Source organism: Phocoena sinus, chromosome 6 (assembly GCF_008692025.1).
Source record: "Phocoena sinus isolate mPhoSin1 chromosome 6, mPhoSin1.pri, whole genome shotgun sequence".
NCBI lineage: Eukaryota > Metazoa > Chordata > Mammalia > Artiodactyla > Phocoenidae > Phocoena > Phocoena sinus.
The window spans coordinates 80,364,641-80,383,642 of record NC_045768.1 but is presented as its reverse complement, the minus strand read 5'-3'; the positions used below and the strand labels follow the sequence as shown (position 1 = coordinate 80,383,642).

At 40.9% G+C, this 19,002-nt stretch overlaps 1 protein-coding gene across 2 annotated transcripts in view; it reads right to left on the bottom strand.

Moving 5' to 3' along the window:
- ACO1 (aconitase 1) overlaps positions 1–19,002 on the bottom strand; it is a 59,868-nt gene that overhangs the window by 29,744 nt on the left and 11,122 nt on the right. For both annotated transcript variants that reach the window (XM_032634698.1, XM_032634699.1), the window contains 3 exons: positions 9,537–9,655; positions 8,315–8,483; positions 7,117–7,254 (listed from right to left, as the gene is read on the bottom strand). In XM_032634698.1, coding sequence (XP_032490589.1) covers positions 7,117–7,254; positions 8,315–8,483; positions 9,537–9,633 — 404 coding nt within the window. In that variant the 5' untranslated portion in view covers positions 9,634–9,655. The remainder of the gene's footprint in view (positions 1–7,116; positions 7,255–8,314; positions 8,484–9,536; positions 9,656–19,002) is intronic.

Here is a 19,002-nt window from a genome sequence, read left to right as displayed (position 1 = left end):
AGGATATGATAGTGAAATTAATAGCTAAGACCCAAGTCAGACTTCACTAATTGATAGTTAACACTTATTGACATTACTATGAACTAGGCCCCAAAGTGCTTTACATTTATTTTCTAATTTAGTCTTCAAAATAGCCCTTTGAGCTAGGAGCAACTAATATCCACATTTTTCAAAAGAGGAAACAGACACAGAGAGGGTAAGAAACTTGTTCGGGACCTCACAGCTAGTAAATGATGGAATTGGTATTGACACCCAGGCAGTCTGACTCAAGAATGATGCTCTAAGTCCCTATGCTGCCTCCCTGTAGTAGTAGTTGCAGAAACTGTAGCAGCGATGGTGGTGGTGGTAATAGCAACAACTACCATAATAATAATAGCAGCAGGAGCCAAAGTGCAAGACTGCATGGTGCATCGTAGGCTCTAAGTGCTTTACACACATGAACTCATTCAATCATCATAACAACCCCTCACGTAGGTACTACCATTACCCCAATGTATGGAAGAGGAAGCGGAGGCACAGAAAGATTAGTTAACTTCTCCAAGGTCAGATGCTTGTACATTACAGAGTGGTCACCTGAACCCAGGTCTGACTGGTCCTGGAGCCTCTACCTTAACCACTATACCCACTTTCTTCTGTCACTTGTTAATGATCTACAGAGCCTACCTGGTGCCACATGCTGGGCATACAAATGTGCAGAAGGGGCACGTGTGCTGCCCAGCTGGAGCTCAGAGCCTAGCGAGAGACACAGACCAGCAACCAGGCAACCATGAGAGTGTGATTATTAATGTCATGATACGGGAAGTACAGGGTGCCATGGGAGCACCCAGACAGGGCCATGAACTCAGACCAGGGAGCCAGGGATGCCTTCCAGGAGGTGATGACATCGATGTAGTCTGGAGGGCAAGGGGGAGTCTGCCAGATGAACATGGGTAGGCAGGCACTGCTTGAGAAGAAAAAGACTGGAGGCACTTATTTACTCTACAAATACACATTCAGTTACCATGCGGATTTTTTTCTTTTCCTTTTGATGTGAATATTCTTCCAGATAAGTGTCAGTTGCTTTGATGGAATCAATTTCTGAGAGTATCTTACAGCAGGGCTTGGTCTACAAACTATGGTTCATGAGTCAAATCTGGCCCAATACGGTATATGTTTGGCTGTCAAGCAACGAATAATTTTTATATTTTTAAAGGTTGGAAAACAAATAAACGGAGACAGTATGTGGCCAACAAAACCTAAAGTATTTACTGTTGGCCCTTTACAGTAAAAGTTTGCTGATCTCGGGCTTCCCTGGTGGCGCAGTGGTTGAGAGTCCGCCTGCCGATGCACCGGTTCACGCCCCGGTCCGGGAAGATCCCACATGACGCGGAGCGGCTGGGCCCGTGAGCCATGGCCGCTGGGCCTGCGCGTCCGGAGCCTGTGCTCCGCAACGGGAGAGGCCACAGCAGTGAGAGGCCCGCGTACCGCAAAAAAAAAAAACAAGGTCCTTCAGTCTGACGTCAGACTTCCTTCATGAGTCCTCTCTCATTCTCCAGTCCAAACTTTTAGTTTCAGCTGCACTGTGGCCCTCATACTCTCTCACACCCCACTTCCCTCATGCCTTTGCATGCTCTGTTCTCTCTGTGTAGAATGTCTTTCCAGCTCTTTGCTCTTTGGTAAACATGCCTGGGGACCCAGATTAAGTGACACTCCTGGAAGAGCCCCCCTGACTCTCCAAGTTAGTGATTTGGTTCCTACACTTACTAACTGCATTCAAGCTGTGCATTCCCTAATCTCTCTACTTTTCTAGACTAACCTGCTTCTTGAATAAATACTGACATACAGTAGGTCTGTTAAATGGATTTAATTTTACAAAAAAAAAAGGGAAGGCATCTTGGAACGTTATTCTTAATCATGTATGGCCCTGCCGCCCCATCTCTTCTGCTGAGCTCTGAGCCCATGTGGACTCCCAGTCATTATGCCTTGTCCTCTTGTCTCCAGAGGATTTCAGAGTTTCTCACAACAGAAGCAAGGTTGGAAGAGGACCATTTACCCCAGAGAATGCTGGGACCGTCAGTTCGATATACATGACCTAGTCACAGGACAAGCAGAAGCCAGAAATGCTTAGGCTGCTTTAAGATATGTTAAATTCTAGGTAAAAAAAAAAAAAGTTAAAATTAAAAATAAATTAAAAATAAAATTTAAAAAACAACCCTATTTACTCACTAAAACAAAAAATCTTTCATGCTAACCTTGGCTCGTTAACTTAGTTCTAGTTATTCGAATGAATAAACAGACCTAGAATTCAGATTTTTCCACCACTCAGAACTTTCCTAGATTTACCCAATCTGGTGAGCTTTCAATAAGATCTCTGAATGTGAATGGCCTCACACACTAAAGAGGAAATTTCTCCTTATTTACGTAAGTTGAAATCAGATTTGGATGTAGTTCAAAGTTTCTGAGTATTACATTTAATGGTACTCTAGAAATTCACAGACAGTATTTATAGAGAAGATAGTTTTGACACTCATGAAATCTGGTCAGAAATTGCTATGATATTCTTGTTGGGATTTTAAAAAAGGTTATTTCTGAGATAACTTTGTAAAACATTACAATAATGCATTAGTTAGATCCTTGATTCCTAAAGATGGTGTGAAGCCAATTACTATTATTCACAGCAGGGAAAGAGCTTAGAAATACTTAACTGAGAAAATTCACCATCCCACCACTCCTTACTTCATTCTGGAAATAGCTGGAAATAAGCCCACAGCACACAGTTCCACAAAAGCTGAGATATCACACTTAATTCCTTACAAAAATGAGGAAAGAGACTGGGAGGTCAAATTGCAAAACCAAACTCAAGAAATAAAAACAAAACACTAGCAATGAAAATACTTCTCGGGCTTCTCTGGTGGTGCAGTGGTTAAGAATCCACCTGCCCATGAAGGGGATACGGGTTCGAGCCCTGGTCCGGGAAGATCCCACATGCCACGGAGCAACTAAGCCCATGCGCCACAACTACTGAGCTTGCACTCTAGAGCCCGCGAGCCACAACTACTGAGCCCACGTGCCACAAGTACTGACTAGCCCACGTGCCACAACTGCTGAAGTCTACGCACCTAGAGCCTGTGCTCCGCAACAAGAGAAGCCACTGTTGTGGTTGAGAGTCCGCCTGCCGATGCAGGGGACGCGGGTTCGTGCCCCGGTCCGGGAGGATCCCGCGTGCCGCGGAGCGGCTGGGCTCGTGGGCCACGGCTGCTGGGCCTGCGCGTCTGGAGCCTGTGCTCCGCAGCGGGAGAGGCCGCAACGGTGAGAGGCCCGCATACCGCAAAATAAATAAATAAATAAATTAAAAAAAAACCTTCTTCCTCAGGATAGCCTGAGGTTATTAAAAAAAAAAAAAAGAGAAGCCACTGCAATGAGAAGCCTGCACACCGCAACGAGGAGTAGCCCCCGCTCACCGCAACTAGAGAAAGCTGTGCACAGCAACGAAGACCCAATACAGCCAAAAATAAATAAATTTATTAAAAAAAGAAAATACTTCTCATAGAAGTGTTTCTCTTTCATTAAAAAAAAAGAAGTGTTTGCTAGATTTGGATATCATTTTGGATCAAAGTTCACCCTTAGACTTTGCTATTTTCATCATAATGTTTTTAGTATTACAGTATAAATGAAAAAGGTCCATAAAAAATTGAAACCAGAGTTGATGGATGTCAGGGTTTAAGGAGGAAACCAAGTCACAATGAACTTGGTGCTGACTCAGATTCTTTACCTGCTTAATTGTCAGGAGCTCTTTTGAGTTTTGAGTCAAATAACTTTAGACATTAAAACAATTACAATTCTGTCTCCACCAGTACTTTCACCTTCCAGGCCAGGGAAATGAAGGTAAATCCATCAACACCAATGAGTCTTCAAGAAAAAGTTGCCCATGATTTTGTGAGGCTCCTTTCAATAATTTCTGAAGTGGGACTTTAGGAAACATACTCTCCAATAGGATAATAGTTTGTGTAAATTTAACTCTTCCCTTTGAAATCAAAACATTAAATTGAGCTCATGTGATTTAAGGAAAAAAAAAAAAAAAAGACATGCTGCCCAAGGATGGGTTGAGTCCAAAGAAAAGGAAAGAGCTAGCAAGTATCCAGTCTGTTTGTTCCAAGAACCATCAATTCAGGGGACAAAGCAGTTTTCTCTCTATTCCTGAATTTCTCTGGTTTGGATATTGGCAATACTAATTTGAGAATGACCAGTTTCTACATTTCTCTTGAGGCTGTATGGAACCCACTTAAATCCCCAAGGAAGCAAATAAACGTTTTTGCTTTTTTTTTTCCTTTGAGTGGTTGGTTTCATATTCTTAAATGACTTTCTATTATAAAAACAATAGCTTTTTATTGTAAAAATAAAGAATAGTTACAATCGCTTAGCAGTTTGGCACTTCTCTTTCCAATTTTGTAATCTTTGCCTAGAGTTTCATCGAGCTGAGATCACTCTATACATGCAATTTTTATCTAGCTCATTGAGCCAAGACATGAGCATGTTCCAAATGTTATTAAGGATTAAAATATAACCGTAAAGGTTACTTAATAATTTACTTTAAGGATGTACCATAATTTAATAAATCACTCTCCTTTGTTGGACACCTAGAATGCTTTTAAGTTTTCACTATTATAAATAATACTTTAATAAGCACTATTTAGTCATTAAGCTTTTGCTGAATTTCAGATATCTATAAAGTGTATGTTTAGAAGTGGAAATTCCAGGACAAAGGATATGGCACATTGCTTTCATTTCTAATTTGTAGTGCTATCAGCAGTGTATAAAAGTGTCTCCCTCATGACACATTTATAATTAATAACATTTATTTTCTAAACTATGTTAAGAGAAAATGGTATCTCAAGGATTTAATTTACCTTTTTATTACTTGTAAAGTTGAAAAGGCTTTATATATTGTTTACCATTTGTATTTCCTTTTATTGTGAAATGTCCACTTTCCTTTGCCCATTTATTTGCTGGGTTTTACTATTTTTTAATAGATTATACATACTCTTTATATATTAGGGATATTAACTCTTTATTGAAAATATTTTTCAAGTTATCTCCTGGTAACTTTGAAGTCATTAAATCTATAGATTTTTTTTCCCCTTTGTTTCATTCATTGCTTCTAAATTTAGAAAGGTTTTTCTCATCAAGACATTTGACACTATATAAATTTTCTTCAAAATCTTTGATGATTTAATTTTTAAAATATTAATGCTTTAAATCATATGAACTGTTCTCTCTACCAAATAATTTTCCCAGCATTGTATGCAGAACAGTTATTTCTTTCTAACTAAAGTTCTATCTAAAGTTGGAAATAATTTTATTTAGTTATACTTCTAGGTTAAGATATCAGCCTTCTAGTAGCACCTGGTTGCCCTCCTTGTATCCAAATCCTCATTGTGTAACCTTGCAGTTACTGGAGTGTACTCCTTCACCCCTGACTTTGGGCTAAATTGTGCAACTTGCTTTGATTAATGTGATTGTGAATAGAAGTGATCCTATGTCAGTCCTCATCTAAGCCTCAAGAGATGCTGCAGGGTCCCGCTTGCCTTCTTGAGCCTCTGTGATCACCAAATAGCTGCTTTCTCCTTTAGCCTGGGCTCCCAAAGAAGCACACATAGAATGGAGCTGTCCCAGCTGCCCTACCGATGTGCAGTGCAGAGTAAGCAGTCAACCCAGCCAAGGCTGGGTGAGGCACAGCTGCCCAACTGCATTCAGCTGAGCTCAGCTGAGCTCCCACCCAACTTGTAGATGTGTAAGAAATAAATTCTTATTGTCTTCTGCTACTGAGATTTTATTGGTAGGATTGGTAGGTTGTTGGTACGATTTTAGCAGCAAGAGAGAAGTGGATATCCTGAACAATAGGAGGAAAAAAGGAAAAGGATAGAGTTTATGGACACCCACGTGGAGAGGCAGAGATGGCCAGATATGAAATAGTTACTTGGAATCAAAAAGGAATAAGACTCCAGTGGTTGGAAAAAAAAAAAAAAAAAGCCAAACTCTTTTCAAGTCAAACACATACTTGTATTGACAAGCTCTCATGGCAGAATTTGTATGTGTTTTTCACCCAGACTTCAAGCTTAAACACAGGCTGTTCTCACCCAAGAAGTAAATAGAAAAAAAAAAAAAAGACTTAATCCCCCCTGCTCCCACCCTGGAAAAAAAAAAAACTTCAGGGGAAAATATTTATTAAGTTTGAGTTTTCCTGAATATACTTTTTAAAGATTTTTCTTCTTTTTTTAATTTTTTAATAGATCTTTATTGGAGAATAATTGCTTCACAATACTGTGTTAGTTTCTGTTGTACAACAAAGTGAATCAGCCATATGCATACATGTGTCCCCATATCCCTTCCCTCTTGAGCCTCTCTCCCATCCTCCCTATCCCACCCCTGTAGGTCATCGCAAAGCACCAAGCAGATCTCCCTGTGCTATGCTGCTGCTTCCCACCAGCCAACTATTTCACACTTGGTAGTGTATATATGCGGATGCTACTCTCACTTTGCCCCAGCTTCACCCTCCCACCCTGTGTCCTCAAGTCCATTTTCTATGTTTACCTCTTTATTCCTGCCCTGCAACTAGGTTCATCAGTAACTTTTTTTTTTTTTTTTTTTTTAGATTCCATATATATGTGTTAGCATACGGTATTTGTTTTTCTCTTTCTGACTTACTTCACTCTGTATGACAGACCCTAGGTGCATCCACCTCACTGCAAATAACTCAATTTTGTTTCTTTTTATGGCTGAGTAATATTCCATTGTATATACGTGCCACATCTTCTTTATCCATTCATCTGTCAATGGACATTTAGGTTGGTTCCATGTCCTGGCTATTGTAAATAGTGCTGCAATGAACATTGTGGTACATGAGTCTTTTTGAAATATGGTTTTCTCAGGGTATATGCCCAGTAGTGGGATTGCTGGGTCATATGATAGTTCTATTTTTAGTTTTTTAAGGAAACTCTATACTGTTTTCTATAGTGGTTGTATCAATTTACATTCCCACCAACAGTGCAGGAGGGTTCCCTTTTACACACAAAAAAGACTTACACTCTGAGATTTTGCACAAAGCAGAAAACCCAACTATTCATCCTAGTCTCTCACCTTCTGTTGAAATCAACCTGGATGGAATGATCAATGACAAGGTCAGCGGGACAGACAGGGTTTATTTTCTCTGGATTCCCTCCTAACTTTTTCACAGCATCACGCATGGCAGCAAAGTCAACCACAGCTGGCACACCCCTAAGAAAAGGGAGATTAAGCAGAAAACAAATCGGTTAAACAAGTGCCATGGGATTTTTCAGCTTTTGCCTCTGCTGATAATATTGGCAATGGGGCTGTTTCATCGGCTGTTTCATCAGTGGTGCTAACAATGGATGTGTTAGAAAAGTGAAAGTGTCTAAACACATTCCCTTCAGCAGAAATCACATCAGTAATAAGTGCCGCGACTGAGTGGTATCTCTATATGCAATTTTATCCCTGCATTGAAGGTCACAGCCAATATGGTCTAAACAGAGAAGCTGTGGGAAAGCTGGCAATTAAAAACTCTGGAACTTTTTCTGCCATCACTGTTCCCTTTTCATATGGTGGGCTGACAAAGACCTGTACAAGATATACGGATCACACCCTTCAACTTCAGACCAAATTTAAAGGAATGGATATAATTCAGAAAAGTAGGCTGTGAATCAAATTTATACTAAGTGAATGCTTCCTTTTTATTAGAGAATAAAATTTGGGTGATCTTTCCTCTAAAAAAAATGAAATTTGCTCTCCAGAAGGAATAAAATAACATCATTTCAAAATGAAACGGTAATGTCTCAAAATGAAGCCGTGACAGGGAGCAATTCCTGGGAATAGCAGGATGTGAACAGAGGCTTAACAGCAACACATCACGCCTTGTGAACTACGTATCTCCCCTCAGGTGACACATATCAACGTTCCAAGGACAGCTGTTTGAAACCTGGCTCCTTGGGTGATAGGACATAGGGGCGAAAAGATTCTGAGATAGCTCCACTCCATACTGTTTCTTTCAACTTTTGTTAGTACACTTAGAACTAGGATCTTGAAGACCAAGGACAAAGATCTTTGCCACTGGAAAAGGTGGAGTGAGTATGCATCCTGATTTGCCTGAGATTATCTCTTCCCGTCTGGGATGACTGCCCTCTTTTGCTTTCAACCGTCTCTGAATGTTGAGTGAAAAATTATACAGTCACTGTGTTTTTTATTTTTGCTTTTAAGAAGCTTTCTTTAAAGGCTGACAAGGGATGCAGAGAAAAACAGAGTGAAGTGACATGAGGCTCACGTGAAGTCCTGCAGGATGACGCGGGCAGGCTTAAACGGCACTTCTATGTTCTTATGCTGCATGACATTCCAATTTAGGATATTTTCAACATCATTTTTCTTCACCAAAAATTGATCACAGTTCCGAATGGCTGCCTCCAGGAGAACTCTGATAGAAAATGGTAGTCGTCCTAGGAGTAAAGGAGAAAGTATAACAAAACCAAACCCATGAGACATCTTATTATAAGAGCTCTCTAAAGCCAAACTCCATACAAACTCGATACAAGGCATCACACTATTCTTCCAGCAGGGAAAGAGAGTAAATTTAAACTGATTCCAACAGTTTAAAATATAAGACTATTGAATGGATTTAGGAGACATTCAGTACTAGAAAATGCCAACAGCCTAGGCAAAAAGAAAATATTACACTTAAATCTTTCATAATAAATGGTTGCCTAGCCTTGGAATCCAGTAACAGAAGTTCCCTTAAGTCATCATGAAAGACATGAGTCTAGATAATTTACTGTATTACTGTTAGCAAGTACACACACATACAGTAGTATTTCTTATGAAACCTAGTGTTTAAGAAATGAGAAGATAACCCCTTTACAATTATTATAATAAGACTAAAGAATAGTCAGATACATCTTTCAAAGGAAATAAACCCCTAAACACCATGTAGTGTGGTCATTGGTAACTGTGTTTTCTAGAATAAAACAATGGTAATTCATTAAGAAAAGTTATTTTGTTTATAAAAGAAATGGTCCATCCGGATACATGAGAATTATTTACCAGTATTATCCAGAAAAGGCAAGACTACAAAGGTAGAGAAGCATAGGAGTTGGAATAAAAAAGGCTTGTGTTTTCATCCTCTTCTGCTACCTACATAGTTGTTATTTAATCATATCATTTACTCTCTCTGGGCCTCAGCTTCCTCAGGACTTCTTATGTTTTTAAACATAACATGATAGGGTTGTTATTCAGATTAAACAATATATATGTACAAACACTCTCTATACTAAATGTTATGTAAATGTTACATATATATAATCATTATTATCTACTTGAAAACGAGCAATGTAAGAAAGATGTGTATTTGTGTGGTTAACCCAAGACCATTCAGCCATCTCTGCTACTCCCTCTTCCAACTCTCCTAAAGCCTAATTTATTAAGTAGCTTACTTATTATGCAAATGATATTCCAATTACTATCAGAGCACTTACATCATAGAGCCATGTACCTACCATATCTTGAATCCTCCAATTTATTCAAATTGAAGAATTTCTTTCCTGGTTGTGCAGGATCCAAAGGCTCAGCGAGGTGTGCAAATGGGTTGCTCATTATTCCTGATGGCCACGTGTCCCTGAAAAGAACAGAGAACATTTAATTTCTACTCTCAAAGCTGGACCTTATTTATTCAATGAGCGTTTGCCCTCTTTAACGATTATGATACATTCACTTCAAGAAATCACTTATCTTCTCAGAGTAGGGGAAAGGTGGGACATAAATGAATAAAAAATGATATCCTTAGCAGAGAAAGTGGGCTCTGTGAAGCTATTTGTGAAAGCTAGGATTCACCTCTCAAGGGTGCATACAATTCCAAACTTCTTTTGCCTTATCTGTATACAACTTTCCAAAATTCTTGCACTGATAAGTCATGAGGAAGAAGGGAAATGAAGGATGTGTTGCATGGTGAATCTCGAATATGTGGACAGACCTCTGAGCTGGACTCATGTTTTGCTTGATAGGAGGTTAAGAGGTCCAGAGCAGGTGACATTGTGCAATTGTATAAAACTCGAACTCTGGAAGAGCGGACTTGAAAGCAGCTGTTTTCTGTTGTAACTGTGTCTGCAGCGTTTTAAATAAACCTGTTAGTTGGAAGTCTTCCCAACTCACTTTTGAGTTGGTAGCAAGAGTGAGTTCACATCAGGTAATCTTTAAGGTACACTGTGGTGGCATAAAGGCCCAAACTCCCCAGATATGTTTGGAGAAGACCCTCTACCCCAGCTCTGGGCAGAATTTCTCCTTATCTTTTTTTTTTTTGCGGTACGCGGGCCTCTCACTGTTGTGGCCTCTCCTGTTGCGGAGCACAGGCTCCGAGAGCGCAGGTTCAGCGGCCATGGCTCACGGGCCCAGCCGCTCTGCAGCATGTGGGATCTTCCCGGACCGGGGCACGAACCCGTGTCCCCTGCATCGGCAGGCAGACTCTCAACCACTGCGCCACCAGGGAAGCCCTCTCCTTATCTTTTTATAAATTATAAGTGGTGAACAAGAAAGGACACTGTTCCTGGCCTCCACCACACAGATAAACAGCAATTTCAAATAACTATATAACTTAGAGCAAAACACTCTGGGGTGGAAGTCGGAAGACTTGCTGTCTAGTCCTACCCCTTGGGCAAAAGTCTTTTAATCGATCCATTCTCCAATAGTCTTAATTTTAAGATAATAATAGTAACATTCCCCTATCTAATCCAAGGTTTTTATGAATAAATATTCATAAAACCTATTTTGGGGATGACTGATATGGAATGATCAACATATTACTATAAAATGAAAACAAAGTACAATATCTTACTCGACTTATGATTGGGTAACACCCTGATAAACCCGTTGTAAACTGAAAATATCGTAAGTTGAAATGCATTTAATATACTAAGCTACTGAACATCACAGCTTAGCCTAGCCTACCTCAAATATTCTCAGAACACTTACGTTAGCTTACATTTGGGCAAGATCATCTGACAAAGAGCCTATTTTATAAGGAAGTGCTGAATATCTCATGTAATTTATTGAATACTGTACTGAAAATGAAAAACAGGGTAGTTGTCCGGGTACAGAATGGTTGTAAGGGTGTCGGTTGTTCATCCTCCTGACCGTGTGGCTGACTGGGACTCGTCACAAGAGAGTATTGTACCGCATATCACCAGCCCGGGAAAAGATCAAACTTCAAAATTCAAAGTGTGTTTCTACTGAATGCCTATCGCTTTTGCACCAAAGTGGTCAAAAAACTGTAAGTCAAACCATTGTGAGTCGAGGACCATTTGTACAGAAAACGACTGTTTGTGGGGATAAAAAGTGACAAGTGGGCCTTGTCTCCATAGACAGGCCCATGTCTTCATTGAGACACAAAAGAGACTGGTTCCTTTAAGAGGGACAGCGGCCTCGAAGTCAGGATTGGGAGAAAGACTCAGCTTCATTGTATATCCTTTGGTATTATTTGCATTTTTAACTGTACAAATATAACTGTTTGAAACCTAGTTAAAAGCTTAAAAGAGATAGATGATGAGCACACCCACTGTGTCTAAAGTCCAGTGCCAGGCAGTTCTGGGGAGAGGCAGCTGAGTGAGAAGCAACCCCTGCCTTCCTGGAGTTACGAGTGCAGAGACAATGGGATGAGCCGGGCACCGGCAACAGGCGTGAGAGAATGAGAAGGAAGAGTGCGGTGGTCTGCCGAGCACCTTTTTATTAGGAATCGCCTCTTTCCCCTAGTCCCACGTGGTTTTTGCAGGAGCTGCCATTTGGTGGGGGAGAGGGAAGGCCAACTGACGTCTCTAGGAGTTCCGGAACTGAAACTAAAGAAAGCCTAGCACGGGATGCTGGGGCATGCCCTAGATCATCTGCAGTAGAATTACCTGGGGCTCTTTCTTGTTAAAAATAGGCTCCCGAGTCCCACCGCTGAGCTACTGAATCAGAAGGGACTGGGGGAGGCGCCAGGAATTCGACAATCTCCCAGGTATCTCTAGCACGTGTCCAGTTTGAGAATCATTGCTGGACACCGTGGAGGACCAGGTGAAGAAGGTACACTTGATTCAGAAAGCAGGGAGGTACCATGGAAAGTATATGTTTGAGAGGGGGAGTGAATCGCAACCAAAATAACCACACAGTTCAGGAAGGGGGCCTGAACAAGTGAAGCAGGCAGCATGGGGGCTTGGCAGCCTGGGCAACGTTTGCCCGGCTAAGGGAGCGGCAGCCACTCGGCTCCAGCCGCGGGCTGCATGCTGGAATACGCCAGCCCAGTGTGGACAGAGCCAAGTTTTCAAGCGAGGCTGGCAATCTGGATTTCTACACGAACATTCTTGATTTATAAATGTCAGTAATTAGATTTTTCTAAACTACTGAGTGGGCCTGCAGCACAATGGCCAAACCAAACATGCCTGAGGGGCACTACCTGACCTGTGTTCTAACTTAGCCTGGCAGATGTTTTGGAGGAATGGGAGGTAACTACAGAGAGACAACTCAGGCAGGAAACTCCGGAAGTGGTAGGAACCCCTCGCTGAACTGGGCACGGTGGGTGGTCTGTTCATACCTTTCAAAAGCCTTAAGTCACTGAATCATCCCTAAAGGGGCTCAGTTTGCCAAAATTCTATGGTTAAACCAGTTGCCAAATTGTACCCATATTTGCCATGATGCAGTGAGGACACAGGACACAACGTGTCAGTTTGCTTCCCCGTACCTTATAAATGCCCTGGCAGAACTCTGGAAGCCTTACACGATTCCTGCTGTTCCTACCACCCTACAAAGCCAGCTGGTATTTCAGGATGGATATAGTGACCAGTATGGCTCTTGTAGAAAATGTGTCATATAAAGCACTCTCCATCTGCCTCCTTTTTTCCTTAGAGACTAGATAATTGTGTAGTTTCACTATATAAATGAAGGAAATTTTACTTGCAGAAGTTAGGAGAGAGAAGAGCCAGTGACTAATTACTAAGTATCAGCGCGTGCCAAGTGCTTCATACCATCTTCTATAACTCTGGCAACATCTCTGTAAATTCCAGCCTATCATTACTCCCATTTTACAGCTGAGAAAACTGCAGCTCAGAGAGATGGAAAAACTCGCCTCAGGGTATACATCCAGTAAGAGGCAGAGCTAGGTTTTGAACTCTGGCTTTTTCCACCAGCCCCTTGGGGCTGCCTCTCCAGGTGTGGCAACTCCTGGTTTGAAGATGGCGCTAGCTGGAGGTCACCAACCAACCCCCAGAGCTGAAAAAAGCCAGGAGATGCATGGGCCTGAGAAATCCTCCTCCAAGAGGCAGTTTTGAATACTAGAGTTGCCTTTCCTTCTTTCTAGGGGTCACCCAGCACAGGGGCCTGAGCAGGCATTGATTGTCACATGTCCCTTGCCACAGGTCAGTGGAAAGCAACAGGAGCTGTGTTTTTGCAACCCCAAACTGGCTTTGCTTGGAAGTTGGGAAATGGACCTCCCCCGCCCCGCCACCCCCTTATAAGCCTGTTGGGTTCTGGAAATCAGAGCCACTCCACAGTTTCACTCATTCTATCAATCTTGTTTCAAATGACCTTATAGGAGTTCCCAGTGCTTTAGTAATCCCAAGAGGGAGCCAGAACAACCACGTGCCAAGCAGGGTGTGAGGGGAAAGATCTTTGGTTTGGGAACAGTCCAGATACAAAGTAGAATCTAGGCATTGTGAATGTACCTAGGTCTGCCTTACCCTGGCCAGAATCCTAGCCCATCCCCAAACCTTGAGTATTACCCCAAATTATCCCAAGATCTGTGATTTTGCTAGAAACGCCACCAACTGGCCAGGGAATCCTGTCTACTTCCACAACCACAGAAAGCACAGACCCCACTGTTTCAATTCCTTTCTTACCTGCATTGTTCCTGCCTTTTTTTCTGTTTTGTCTAATGCCCATTCAATACTAATAAAAGAGAGGAATGAGCAAACAGAGAGGATCTGGGAGGAGAGGGTGGAGTGTCATCCTAGGTTTTTTTCTCTTTTGGAAGAGGGAAGAATTAGTATGCATGGAAATATGTTCGGGTTGCTGCCTCTTGTGTTCCACAGAATAAGGTGGTACTGCATGGAGGCAAAGGAAAAAAAAAAGAAAAAAAAAAAAAAGCAAAGAAGGGCAAATGATATCTTTTAAGCAGCGAGTTTACAGCTCACTCAGAACTTGCCCTTCCTGAACACTTGTGTTGAGAAGGCTAGGACTGCTGATATCTGCCTGGCCTCTGAATCAAGTGGGACCCATGGACAGTTCTCAAAGAAAAGGAATCCAAAAAGAGACACTTGCACCATCTCTGAAACCCTTCACTACATCTGTTCACATTCGGAAAGAAAAGATAATTATTTGGTAGCAAAACGGTGTCTCTCAAAGCTAACCCATCCTGAAATACCAGCTGGGTGACTTGGTATGATCCTTACAGATACATTTTGTACATCGAAGAGTAGGGGTGGGGAAGGGAGTGCTGGACACCAGATTTTTAAAGTAAATTACTAAAAATACTAAATAGTAGGCACAGGCAGGCAGATCTGAGACACTTAACACATGAACAACGCTCCCAGTAAAAAAGGTTGAGGGAGTTCAGTGCTGGGGATCCTCTCCAGCCACAGACAGTGTCGCTGCCAACTGACCTTTGGCCTCAATTTAGGACACTGGCATGTGACTTACTTGGAGAGGCACCTTCACTTGTACATGTGTGGCTTGGCATTGATCCGTCACCACAGGCTAGGGACACTTTGATCTTAGATGCTAAGGAGGTAGTGAGATAAATCAGAGAATGGTGAGCCTACCTTAAAGAACTTTACCTAGGACTACATCAGGGGGCCAACATTCCCCTGATGAGAAAATAGAGTCCCTAAAAAGAAGTAGATGGCCTGGGGTCACAGGATTATAAGTGGTAGCACCAGGAGAAATGTAGCTGATTTTCCCTCCAGTAAAAAAGCAAATTTCTGGCAGAGAAAACAAACAAACAAACAAAAACACCTTAAAATCCTTCGTAAGTAGAGTTGAAAAAAGTACGACTTAGGCGTATCACAGTCTTCTGGCACTTTTGTGAGTTAGTTCTATAATCATTCACTGAACCTTCCGTGGTTCAAAATTCCAGAGAACTGACTGACAGCTAAACTTTGGGAAAACAACCTGTGGTTAAGTTTTTAACTGCTCTTGATGACTAGTTTATTCCAAGAGAGGCGGAGGAATGACAAATCAATTCCGTCGATGTAAATATCAGACCACATACCATTCACATGCAAATGAACACACAAAAGAAAGATACAGAGTAAAGTTAAGATTATATAGATTGCCAACAGGCACGTGAAAAGATGTTCAACATTGCTAATCATCAGAGAAATGCAAACCACAATGTCAGTGGTTTTGCAAATGAAAACCACAGTCTCACACCTGTCAGAATGCCTACCATGAAGAAGACCACAAAAAACAAATGTTGGCGAGGATGTGGAGAAAACGGAACCCTCGTACGCGATTGGTGGGAATGTCAATTGATGCAACGACTGTGGAAAAGAGTATGGAGGTTCTCAGAAAACTATAAACAGAACTACCACATGATCCAGCAATTCCACTGCTGTGTATATACCCGAAGAAAACGAAAACACTTATCTGAAGAGATACATGCATCCCTATGTTCAAAGCAGCATTCTTTACAGTAGCCAAGATATGGAAGCAACCTAAGTGTCCATCAACAGATGAATGGAGAAAGAAGATGTGGTTTATATATATACAATGAAATAGTACTCAGCCATAAGAAAGAATGAAACTTTGCCATTTGTAACAACTGGACTTGGCGGGTATTATGCTTGGTGAAATAAATCAGACAGAGAAAGGTTATCACTTACCTGTGGAATCTAAAGAATAAAACGGATAAAGAATATAACAAAACAGAAACAGCACAGAACAGACACTTAGATCAATGGGACAGACTATAGAGCCCAGAAATAAACTCACATACTTATGGTCAATTAATCTACAACAAAGGAGGCAAGAATATGCAATGGAGAAAAGACAGTCTCTTCAAAAAGTGGCGCTGGGAAAACTGGACAGCTACATGTAAAAGAATGACATTAGAACATTTTCTAACACCATATACAAAAATAAACTCAAAATGGATTAAAGACCTAAATGTAAGACCAGAAACCATAAAACTCCTAGAAGAAAACGTAGATGGAACCCTCTTTGACATAAGTCATAGCAATATTTTTTTGGACCTGTCTCCTAAAGCAAAGGAAACAAAAGCAAAAATAAACAAATGGGACCTAATTAATCTTAAAAGCTTTTGCACAGCAAAGGAAAACATGAACAAAACAAAATGACAACCTATAGAATGGAAGAAAATATTTGCACATGATATGACCAATAAGGGGTTAGTTCATATCCAAAATATATAAACAGTTCATACAATTCAATACCAAAAAACAAACAACTCAATTAAAAACTGAGACCAGTTATAACCTATGTGGAATCTAAAAAATAAAACAAATCAGTGAGTAAGTATTATAAAAGACTCACAGATATAGAGTATAAATTAGTGGTTACCATTGGGGAGAGGGAAGGGAGGAGAGCAAGACAGGGGTAGGGGTCTTCAAGGTATAAACTACTATGTATAAAATAAACAAGCTACAAGGATATATTGTACAGCACAGGGAAAATAGCCAATATTTTATAATAACTATAAATGGAGTATAATCTTTAGAAATTGTGAATCACTATATTGTACACCTGAAACTTATATAATGTTATAAATCAACTACACTTCAATTTAAAAAAAAACTTAGAAAAAAGATCAGAAAAATACATTAAAAGAAAATTTTAAAAACAAAATTTTTATGTATTTATTTAGGCTGCGCTGGGTCTTAGTTGGGGCACCTGGAATCTCCATTGTGGCATGTGTGATCTTTAGTTGCAGCATGTGCGATCTTTAGTTGTGGCATGTGAACTCTTAGTTGCAGCATGCATGTGGGATCTAGTTCTCTGACTAGGGATCAAACCCGGGCCCCTTGCATTGGGAGCATGGAGTCTTAGCCACTGGACCACCAGGGAGGTCCCTAAAAGAAAATTTTAAAAATAGATGCTCATTGTGGAAACACTATTAATCAGCTATAAAAAATGAGGTAATCCTACCATTTGTGACAACATGGACTTTGAAGACATTATGCTAAGTGAAATGAGTCAGAAAAAGACAAATACTGTATGATCAGATTGCACTAATGTATAGAAGTAGAACCTAATTAAAAAAAAAACACAACTCACAAAAAAAAAAAGAAAATGCAAGTGAACAAAAAGAAGAAAATGAAAGTCATCTGTAATACCATGGTTTGGAGTTTCATTTAACATGACTTTTAAATGTACTTGGATTTTTAAAAAATGATTAGACCTCACATTGTTTTGTAACTTGCTTTTTTTCCCACTCAGCAGTAGACCACAAACATCTTTATAGAGCCATCATGTGATATTTTATATCACTTTTAACTACACCATAAAAATCTATCATTCAGATATATAATTTATTTAAATCTCTTATTATTAAAATACATAGGTTGTTTCCAAGTACTAACATTCAAATACCGCTTGCAACTTTTGTATACATTTCTTCGAATAGCTCCTTAATCCATTTCCTTAAAATAAACGCGTAGCTCTCAGTTCCTAGAAGTAGGACAGCTGGGTGAAAGGATCTGATATCTCCATTGGGTTGCACATCACCAGGTTGCCAGGGAAAGGCTGTACCAATTTTATGACCCTTCTCTGAAGCAGTGAGTAAATGAAGGTGCCTAAACCAGGCAACATAATTGGTCTTTACCTTTTGCCAAACTGAGAGATTAAAAAGCTAACCTTGGGCATTTCTCTAATTGCTAGTGAAGGTGAATACCTTTCCATCCCTCTGTTAGAATCTGAATTTCTTCTTTTGTAAACTCCTTGTCTGCCAGAAAGGGCAAACTGAGGGTCACTAAGATGGCCTCTGGTGACCAAATGTTCTCATCTCCGAGGGGACTTCACTGCACTGTTCCTGTGGATGAGACTCAGCTCTGCAGTCCTGGAGAGGCAAGGACTGCCTGTGGCCTCTACCTGCTCTTGAGACTTGCAGTCTGTAAGATTGCCCTTTACCTGAAGGGAGCCCTAAAATCTAATGCACAGTTTGACCCCATGCTCAGGTGCACTGTGAACCTAGTTGGTTATAGCAAAGTAAGTGACCAATTAGTTTACCTCACAGGCAAAATCCCCACTGGGGTCAGTGAGCTTTGCTACCTGTAACCCAGACCATTTCCAAGCCCAGGCAGCAGTCTTGCAAATGGGTTTTGTGAGGGAGCCCGAGTACAGCATATGGGTAGTACAATGCTAAATCACTGCTCTTGCTAGAGGATCGCCTGGGACTATACCCCAGCTGACAGTCATGATGCCTGTTTGGTACAGCCAGATTTGTAGAGATGTTTGGAATAGTCGACTGATTTTAGCTAAATGCCAACGATCAGATAAAATAAGAGTCACGTTTTCAGGTGTTTTTCCAGCCTTTGGAGTATATAAATCTAAGATTTAGCTGCTTATGCTGTCGGAGTTGAATCTTCTTAGGTTGTCTTATGATAGAGAAAGAGGCATGCATATGAATGGGCCCTACCACCAGCCACAGGATTTCCACGCATCAGTGGGAAAGAGCAGAGGACAGGCGTAACCCTGGGCAGCAGAATTCCCCTCAGTAATGGGATGGGGAGAATAAAGTTGGGGGGTGGGGTGGAGATTGTGTGTAATTAGTTTCCTGGAGAGTTTGGATAGTTTGAAAGAGCCTTCAGGTGATTCGTTGAGAATCACTGCTCTGTGTGGTCTAAAGTACAGACAACACACCCTCAGAATTGTTTATTTAGGATATCTAAAGACACAAGAGTAGATTTTTTTTAAAATCTATGCTAACAACAGAAAGAGGTTTCTTCTGTATTCATGTGGTTTACCCACCTCTCTCCTTCTCTTCTC